The following is a 10,176-nucleotide window of genomic DNA, read 5'->3' on the forward strand; positions in this document are numbered from 1 at the left end:
TCTAAAGGAGGCTTACCTAATAATGTTGGAGCCAATGCTGGGTTTGGTTTTGAGCAAGGTAAATCTAAGACTCAACATTCTACCTGAGTAGTGCTTAACAAACAGTTTTCATAACAAGCACACAGCAAAACTTTGAACTTTTTTAGCTTAGCTTCTTTGTTAAATAAACTCCTCCAACATAAGTTAGTCTCAGTCCTCTGACAAGACAACTGAGCTGCTGTTCTGAGAGTAAAACCTTAATCCCAACTGATCACTAACCCTGGTTTCAGTTGTCCTTCACACACGCTGTTCCTAACCTGAAATAATGAACAGTACTATACGCAGTGTGACTGTCCTAGAAGGCAGCTAACTTGCAAAGAAAATATAAATGTATTTAGAAATTTTTTTTTTAGAAATTTGTCAGCATGAAGAATTCTCTATACGTTCAGTTTGTCTAAAACAAGGATAACAAGGATAAAAAGTTCCAATATTCTTTGGATTGTTGGACTGGAGAGAAAAGGCCAACTTCTGTCCAAGTTTTCTTTTTTTATTGAACAGTTTCCTAGACCCCGACTGATGCTTGAAATAAAAAAAAAAAGATTAAAAAAAATTTTAAAAAAAAATTTTAAAAATTATTTTGAGACCAAGAGTCCAAACGTGCTGTTTTTATTTATTTATGTTTATTCAGTGTTAAAAAACAATAGAAAAACAATACAAAACAAAGAAACAAAAAACAAACTGAGAACATCTTTTTTCCCTATAATTAATTTGTACAATGGATAAATTTACTGTCACTTTAACTTACAAACCGCTTACAAAAATAACAATTACACAAGTATTTCAAGTTTTATTATATCTGCATTATAAACACAACATCACAATTTGAAATATTGTAGCTATCATCAATATTGCTGTGTTGGTGCTAAATGTATCTGTGGAAGAAAGCCTTTTTTCTGTTATTAGACAACTTCATTCTGACTTAATAGTGGGAAAATTGTTAACTAATTAACACATTGATATAAATGTTTTAAGTGTAAATTCTCTTTGCACCAATCAGAAATCTCACATCTTGAAACTTGAACAAAGAATATGGGATGTCGCATTTATGAGAAGAGAGCGCTGGAGCTGTTTGAGTGTGTTTTTTAAGTATCTCAAAACAAACCTCAGCTCCTGATCGGTCTCATTTAAAAATAACAAGATGGACTTTTTATTTTAAAGATGTGCAGCAGTGCATTATGGAACAAAAACTCTCATAAAATCTGTACAAAAACTCACAGACTTGGAGGAAAAAATAAAGTGTGATTGTGATGGATTATATGTGTTGCTTTGAGCTGTATTTTCCCATAGACAGACTGAAACTTAGTCTTCAGTCTGGTTACGCAAGAAGAAATCAGCTTTTTGCCAAGACCAACAGGCAGACTGGCAGTTTGGAAACTACCCAGCTGAACTCTGTCAACTCCTCTTCTCGTCTTCATGTTCTTCTTCTGTTCATTCAGTTTCTACTTCATAGCTTCCAAAATCTTCTGGTGTTGCCCATAAAATTGACCAAGAAGGCAAGCTCTGATGCTTCTCTGATTTATCCTATTAAATCAAATTTCCTTTCCTTTCCTGGTTACTGGTTTTTAGTTTGAACATGGGGATTAATAGTTCACTGTCTTCAGGAATTTCACTTACTTGTTAACAAGCCTAATCTCATGGATATTTGCATCGACAGTATGATGATAGCTAATGCTAGCTCTTACAAAACAAGAAAAAAACTGGATTTCCCCCTCACTGAAACTGAAGCAAAAATGTCTTAAATGTGCTGTACCACAGTGTTTATTATGTTATTTGTCAAATATTTCCACTTCAAAAACATACAAAGTTTAGAGTTGAATGTTTTAACATGGTCTGTGGGCGCTGGACAGCTTTTGGAGCCATTGAAAGAACCGCAGCATTCATGAGTTGACTTAGTTTTTTTTAATACCCAGAAGATGCAACTTTGACTAGTAATGAAATTATATATATAAAAAAATCTATGATCTGTTTCTGCACATGTACAAAGGTTTTACCTTTTTTGAAAGTTCACATGACGTTGGACAGATGTATTTCAAAAAGAAGTATGTTTCATAGATGAACTGTGTGGGTTTTTTTTTTTTAAACTGCTCTACCAGCATTCAGGCTTCATACCAGCAGCTATGTTTTACTAAATTTAACCAGTCAGGATTCCTAAATCTAATAAAACATGAAAATGAAACTTTGTTTCCACTAAAATGCAAAAATGAATGACAGCCACCTTCTCTTCTCTTTGTCACGCTTTCAGCCTGAAAGCACTACAGCTTTTGTGCACGAGCTTACATTTTTGTGAATCTTTTATATTTGGCTGTGAGACTGAGGTATGATAATAGGAAGTTGCACAAGTACAGTGCAAAGTCCACCTGCCCTTTTTTGAAACTTAAAAGTGGACCTTTTTTCCCCGGGTTTCTTCTTAAATATCCAAGTCTGATCCTTTTAAAATTTGTATTTATTAGTTTCTCTCTTACATACGCAAAATCAGGCCTTTCTTTTTGTATTCCATCTCCTTTATTTCTCTTTTTTTTTCTTTAACCGTTCTTGATTTCTCTTTCTTTCTTGCCTTTCACTTTTTTTCTTTCATGGCTTTCTTCCCGTCTTTCAGCATATCAAGGATGTTTGATTAAACAAGACTCAACAAGATTTCTTCTCTCCTCTCCTTTCTTTGTCGGAATCTGTTTCTGTCATGCCCTTCTCCTTCTTATTATGCTGTCAAAGCCTTTTTTAGCTCATTATTGCACTCCTCTCACCCTTTTCTTTTATTTCACCCTCAACTCCTCTTTCTTTGTGTGTGTGTGTAATATTTGTGACACATTTCTTCTTATAACAGCACAGAACCCAGTGTTGTGAATCCCTTTCTTTATCAGTATATATCAGTCCAGCAAAGCCTCCATAAGATATTTAGTTTAGTGGTGATAATGACGGTCTTAGCTGCTCTTCAAATCTGTTAAGAGAACTGTTGCTGTGGGTAATTATCTGGCGATCCAGTGACATAGTCAGAGTGTTGAATCTGTAACTTGTGAATGCACCTGCAAACAGCTTTAGCTTCGGCTCTAAATGTATGATTTCAGCAGAGATTGGAGTAAAAGTGGAGCCTGGCATTAACATGCATGATCATTTACATAAAGCTGTATAGCGTCACCTTTGTCCATGATGGAAATGTGTTCTGGAACAGATTTTATACATGAGAATAAATTCTATACGCCACAGTGTATAGATTCTGTGTAAACCAGACACAAGGAAAATTATATATGTGACAAGCTGCAAGCAGTGAGATACATTAATATAAAAAATAAAAACAAATAAAATGACACCCACACGTTTTTCACCTGCAATTATGGAGTAAAATGTGTTTGTCACATACATTCACATAATTATGGAACCCTATTCACGCTTTTCTGTACATAAGCCCCTAATCAGAGCACACTGACAGCTGGCTGTGTGTGTGTGCGTGCGTGCGTGTGCGTGCGTGCGTGTGTGTGTGTGTGTGTGTGTGTGCGTGTGTGTGTGCGTGTGTGCGTGTGTTTCACACAAAGCAGGATTTGACACATTGTTGCCATGTGGTGCGATGTGCGTCTGTTTACATGTTCACGTGAATGTGCGTTCTCTCTCTCTCTCTCTCTCTCTCGCACACGCACACGCACACGCACACACGCACACACGCACACGCACACACGCACACGCAGGCTCATTGGTAATTAATGTCTTTTCACCGGGATGGGTGATGTTCCTCAGCGCAGTGTTTTAATGAAGTCTTTTGATTGGTTAAGATCAGGTTTGATTGACAGGTGACTGATGAGTTAATTTGCATGAACTTCAGAATTTATTTTTCCCTCACGATGTTAATTTCTTCTAAACAATAAACTGAAAAATGTAGATTTCTGAAAAAAAATTATTGGAACTTCATCCACAGTCCAGCAGGGCAGAGCGCTGTCCCTGATTTCAGCCGAAATGACACTAAACTGTTGTTGGTTCTTAACTTTTAAAAAAGTTACACAGAGAAAATGGGAGAAACATGAGGCTCATGTGAAATTCACTCAGTTCCCACAAAAACCCCACAAAAACAAATACTAGCACATGCAATCTGTCTTCATCTCTCCGATGTCCAGGCACCTTTAGAAAAGTCAAACAAAATTCAGAATACTCGACTAGAGGTTTGTCCACCAAAGCCGAGGATTGCATCTGGAATCTTTATTTATATTGCCTCAGCTGTGTTATATGGGTAAAAGAGAACAAGTTTAAAAACCACAGGAAAACAAAACTTGACATATGACTGTGTAACCTGATAGCACTTTGCTTAATGTACATACTTCATGGTTGTTGGAGCACTTGAAGACGTTGCTTCTGATCTGTTAAGACTTTGCTATATATATGTTGTGAATTTTTGAAAAACATTAAATTCATATGTATTTTAGAGCATGCAGTTTCTTCATAACGTTTCCTGCTTTAAAGTAGATGACATAATCCAGCATAAATGTCTTTGAAACATGATGATCACATGATGGTCTGATGATGGTGGAGGAGAGCTCTGTCTTAACACGTTGCTCCAAAATCTCCAAAAAATTGTTCAGCTGGGTTGAGCTTTGTGACTGTGGAGGCCTCGTCATTTTCCACCAGGACAGAAATATTCAAACATTGGTATAACAGAGCTCTCCTCACATTTTGGGGTGCAGTTCAGGTTTTTCTTTCTTAAACTGAGACATTTGCACAACTTCCAAACAACATCCTTTCTCTTTCTTCCAGCCACTCGAAGTGAATGTAAATCAAAGATTATAGTCCTCTTTGAGCTTTACCTCCGCTTTCTGTCCGTCTCACAACAGCTCTCATGACACACAGCCGAGTCAGTGGGCCCTCTTGAAAACCTCATTAACACAATGTTAATATATTTCCCAGAGTGCCTTTGTGTTTTTTGTTTTGGTTTTTTGTATCGTTCCTGTTAATTTGTCTTTCTCTACATGTCGATTCTTCAGTTAGTTCATCAAAGGCTTCTCAGATGAGCCTCCTCTTCGTCCTCGCAAACAAAACACTTCTTGGCCTGTCATCACCTGCTCTTCTGACACTCGTGCAGAGGTTTAGTGCCTCCCAGTGGACGCATGCTTAATGACAGTGCATGTACAGTACCTTGAAGAGGCAGTGCATCTTATTATGTAGCTATACAGGGCCTTTATTATTCCCCCTGTTTGTCCTCGGGGCTAAGTAAGTAGCCATAGGCACCAGTACCACTATCTTTTTGCTTTCTCTAATCAAATTCTGCTGCTGTGACTGTACCAGCTCATAACAGATAACAGTAGTTAATATCATAATGTAGCTGTGCAAGAGACAACAGCACCTACAGTCCATGTTAATGTGAGTCAGAGTGTGGTTTTTGAGTATTTGCCTGCTGTTGACTTAACCCGGGAGCAACAATCACTAAATCTGCATCAGCTGTTCAGCTCTGTGTGTAACTAGGAAAATGCTGTGTTTGTTCAAGGGAGGGACAGTTTCAAGTTAAATGGGACCCCACAGGTTAGTCAGCAACACTTGATGTGGTTACAAAATAGCTGTCAAGGCTTTATTATGTGGAGTGTTTTGAGGAAAATAGTGAAAAGAGAAAAGCACAGGACTGGAGGGTTGAGTGTTTGAAGTATCACAAGTTATTCAGTCATTTAAAGTTCTTGAGCTGTGATGCTGTACCTGTCGGCCGTGTTTTCTCAGGCGAATCTCTCAGCTGCTATAAAACAAACAGAGAGGATTAAAGTTTGCACTGCCTCGTCCTTCTCACTGAGTTCAGAAGCAGCTCAGGAACAAAGAACAGCAGAGCTTAAGCTTCAATTGCATGCTTTCCTCCCCAGAAATATTTGACTCTCATCCATGTTTTTACTAGTTTTGCATTGAAGTTTGTTCATTGTTTGTGCATTTTCTTCTAAGCATGTTAGCTTCATTTCTGTCCACGTCTTCCCGTTTGTGATTGAACCAGATTTTGTCCAAATGTATGCATATAGCTCGTTTTTCTGCCCGTGTCCCTTTAGTAAAAATCAGCATGTTACTGTGCTATTTTTTTAAGTAATTCATAGTGAAAATGTTCTTATGAGAAATCACAATATATGCTATCTGCCACAGTTTGAGTTCTAGTTTTTCCAGCTCAGACGGGAGTTTGACATTCAATTTGCAAACTAAATTTTTCTTTTTGTGTCGTTAGACTCTTTCAGATTGAAGGCCGCCAGCAGCTGCTGACCACTGAGCTGTCTGATCTTCAGAAGAGGAAGAAACAGGCGGAACAAGAGCTGAAGAGAAACTCCTGCCTTCAGACATCCACAGTAAGTGAGCACAGCAGGAGTCTGTGTCTTTTAGAGGTCTGATTGTTTTCCAGCTCCACTCTGTTATTATTGGGCTGTACTAGAGTAGCTTTGCATGAATCACAGGTTAAAATATTACTTTTTAAACTTATACTGGGCCTTATTACATCTCCACTGTCTGAAACAAGCAAATTTAGCTCTTTCCTCTCCCTTTAAGCCAACTTTCTTCTGATTAACTGAACATTGCAAACACGAGAAGTGGGTGGGATCCTCTCTTAGATGGTGCTGATCCCAAGGTCATGAATCAACGTCTGTGTTCGGGCATGCAGCGTTTTGAAACAAGACTGATGATGAAAGTGGCTCAGAAGTTAACACACACAAGGCCAGAGATAAAACCAACAAACTGTGCCAGTGTTGAGGAATCCGATTATTGAAGCAAATAAGTCATAAATCTCACTGTCTTTACTCAGAGCTGCTCCTTCTGAGCCTTATGTTAAAAACATTTTCCATTCCTTTGCATCGTAGCTTCAGTTGTCTGCTTGTCGGGAGCTTCAGGCCTCGATCACTGAGCATTTGGTCCAGTCTGAGAGGCTGGTGTTCCAGGAGGAGGCACTGAGCACGCTCCATAATTTACTGACCCAAGACTTGCAAAGGTACCAGGAAGAGATAGAGAAACTGACCCATTTCACACAGAAAATACTCGGAAAACCCCACAGGTACCCAGCAACACAAATGATTATTTAGTGTACGTACCTGACAAAGTAGTAAAGATCAGGTGGTTTTCTTACATTAATGTCTTTTAAGATTCACCTTTTTTTTTCTCTTTCAGGGCAGACAGAGAGGAAACCTTTACCAACAGGCAGAGCGAAGCCAGCATGCAGGGAAAGAACGAGACAGAAAACAACATGGTATGGTTAACTAGCATTTAAACTTCCCTCACAGCATCCACAACGCTGTTATCAGCTCTGACTCTTCTCTGTAGGGTGTTTTTAGAGTCTTATTATTTACATTTTGTTAGTTGGTGGTTTTTTAGGCTCACTGGGGACAGGGAGGTTTTTAAAGAAGGTCTGAGGTGGTTTTTGGGAGACCTACAAAATACTCAAATTCCATTTTCTTTGTGCACACCAGCTCATGGTTTACGTACATTTCAGGCTCAGGTGACCCTCTGATGTATTTGCTAACAGGTCATATGTCAATAAATGGTATTCTTCACACTTATTGGTAGTCTGAAATCACAGGGAATCACAGTTCCCACCCAGTTCACATTGCCAGCAGTTATTTCACCCATTGTGGCTGAAAGTGTCCAAATATGATTCACTTTCTAGGCTTCTGGTCACAGATTTAAACACAACTGTAACAGTTTTATTAGAATCCTGATTTTATTTTTTTTAAACATTTATTTTTTTACTTAATTACTTACACACCGACAAAAACCAATGCAATGGCATTCTGGGGGGAAAAAAAGGTGATTTTTAGCCTGGATTAATTCACGTGACTTTAAATCCTATTGCTTCAAGTACATTTAGACAGTTACTTGTATTATGTAAGTTTTTATAGCCACGGTAAGCTAGACTTCATAAGTTGATGTGTCAGAATGGTATAGTGTAATGTTGACACTATAAGCATGATATAATGCTTTTATAAGGTGTATAGGTGCATAAATGGGTTATTTTTGCCAGTTGGTATCTGGTTGCTAAGCAACATGACAAGGTCATAATATCTATAGATAAGAACCTTCAGGGGCCTAAGATGTACCTGTGTACCAAGTTTGGTTGCTCAGTTGCTGATTGTATAGGAGGGTTGGTGGACAAAGAAACAAATATGTAGACGTGCATTATGGTAAATTTTATGTTTTATTCTGAATAATTTTACACAAGAACTTATCATTCCTAAAAGAAGGCTGACGCGTGAAGTCTCACATTGTGTGCTACACCTGGGAGAAAAAGCTCAAATTGTTTTATTTAAATAGTCTTTGATGACTGAAAATTCTGTATTCTGGTATCATTAAAAATTCTGTTTCTCACCTTAGGTAGTTTATTATAATACTTTTCTAGCATTATAATGTAAAAATCATCCATCACTTTTAGTTGAAATGGGTGCGTTGATAAAGGCTAATAGTGCAATGAACAAAAAATTAAAACAGAAAAAACACAAAGAGATACAGCTTGGTGCAGGTAGAACGGCATCACAGTGTCTAGGTTATTGTGTGTGTGTGTGTGTGTGTGTGTGTGTGTGTGTGTGTCTGGCACTGGTCCAGCTGTTGTCAGTCTTTCTCAGACAGAGTAGAGACAGAGGAAACATCTGCCTGCTCATCTGGCTCTGTCTGTCACACACACACACACACACACACACACACACACACACACACACACACACACACACACACTGTTAGCATCTTTCCCTAAAAAACAAGCCATAATAAACTGACACAGTTGTGACAGGAAACGATGAGGGAAGAAACCTGGTTTGGAGTCTTATTATAACAAGAAACCTGTCAAAGTGTCACAACAGTTTAACTCATGAAGCTTAAACACAAACTGGAGACAGGCCGGCTGCCAACATGCTGCTACTCCCGCACAGAAATACAACATGAATCACGCTGCAGTCTGTACAGATTTCACTGAAGAAATACAAGAAATTTTTTTCAAACATCAGTATGTTATTATTCTGTGCCGTAGCACAAGTCTCAAGGACAGGTGCACTGCAGGAAATAAAAAGGAACCAGAAATCAGTCTGTCACCTAAGAATAAGTATATGATCCACTAGGGTCTGCTAGGTGACACTTTAGTGATCAAGAAGAAATGGTTCAAGAAAAAGTTTATGTTTACACACTAGCTGCAAATAATGCGTTAAAACCTGGGGGGTAAGCAACACTTGCTGACACTTAAAAGCAGGTTTACATTTACTGCAAATTAGATTTAATTATTGTTTATATTTGCATTTTTTGACACCCTTGTTTTTTTTAAACACCCAGGCAGCAGGATACCATCATTTGTCACCTTCCAAACTGCAAAGACGATTTCTTTTTCTTTTCTTTTTTTTGTTTAAAAAATTAAACTTCTTTAGAGTTGGAAAAAGAAGTATTTTAGTTCAGAGCTTAGGCCACCAGAGTATCGAATATTACCTTTTTCACAAGGTGTCTGTGGGCATTGGTGTCTTGGTGCAGCAGGAGGCGGTCTGTGGGGAGACAGAATGACTGTTTTGTTAGCCAGGGGACATCAGAATCAATCAGAATCAGAATCAGAATACTTTATTAATCCCTGGGGGAAATTATTTCATCTCTCTTTGTCTGGCTTTACTTTTGCTTTCGCTCATTGGTTAGCTTTAGGAAAGCAGCATGATTGGTGTTTACAGTCACAATTTACAGTAAACCTACTTGTTGAAAGATGATGCTAAACAGTGCCCAGTGTATTTAAATGTGAAGAAGCATCTGCATGTGATGGACTGACATTTTTAAAATCCTCCCAAAGAACACGGGGCACATGCCAAGGACATTTAGCAAAACAGCAATGTTTAGGTTTTTCAGGAGTTAGAATGGACTGGAAACCTGGTAGTTCAGTTTCAAACCTATACATCCATTTTCTGCAACTTATTCTGGTTCACTGGACAGAGACCAGACCTCGCTTCTGGGTGATATTGAAGCGTTTCTAAGCCGTATTTTGAGGTGTCCTGGATCTGTCCGGGCTTGAAAGATATTCCCGAAACACCTCACCTAAGAGGTAACCTGATGGGATCTTTTTGAAATCTTGCGCCTCACATTAGGCCCATTCTAATGTATTAGTATTAATACTAATATCATTAGTATTAATACTAATATCATTAGTATTAATACTAATATCATTAGTATTAATACTAATATCATTAGTATTAA

General features: G+C 38.1%; 1 protein-coding gene across 1 annotated transcript in view; it reads left to right on the forward strand.

The window, feature by feature from the left end:
- LOC102205028 (cingulin-like protein 1) overlaps positions 1 to 10,176 on the forward strand; it is a 54,071-nt gene that overhangs the window by 26,113 nt on the left and 17,782 nt on the right. Inside the window, exons 4-6 of the mRNA XM_013908898.1 lie at positions 6,209 to 6,326; positions 6,831 to 7,021; positions 7,135 to 7,213. Coding sequence (XP_013764352.1) covers positions 7,181 to 7,213 — 33 coding nt within the window. The 5' untranslated portion in view covers positions 6,209 to 6,326; positions 6,831 to 7,021; positions 7,135 to 7,180. The remainder of the gene's footprint in view (positions 1 to 6,208; positions 6,327 to 6,830; positions 7,022 to 7,134; positions 7,214 to 10,176) is intronic.

This window comes from Pundamilia nyererei, unplaced genomic scaffold (assembly GCF_000239375.1).
Source record: "Pundamilia nyererei isolate P.nyererei 1_Seehausen unplaced genomic scaffold, PunNye1.0 scaffold00016, whole genome shotgun sequence".
Lineage (NCBI taxonomy): Eukaryota > Metazoa > Chordata > Actinopteri > Cichliformes > Cichlidae > Pundamilia > Pundamilia nyererei.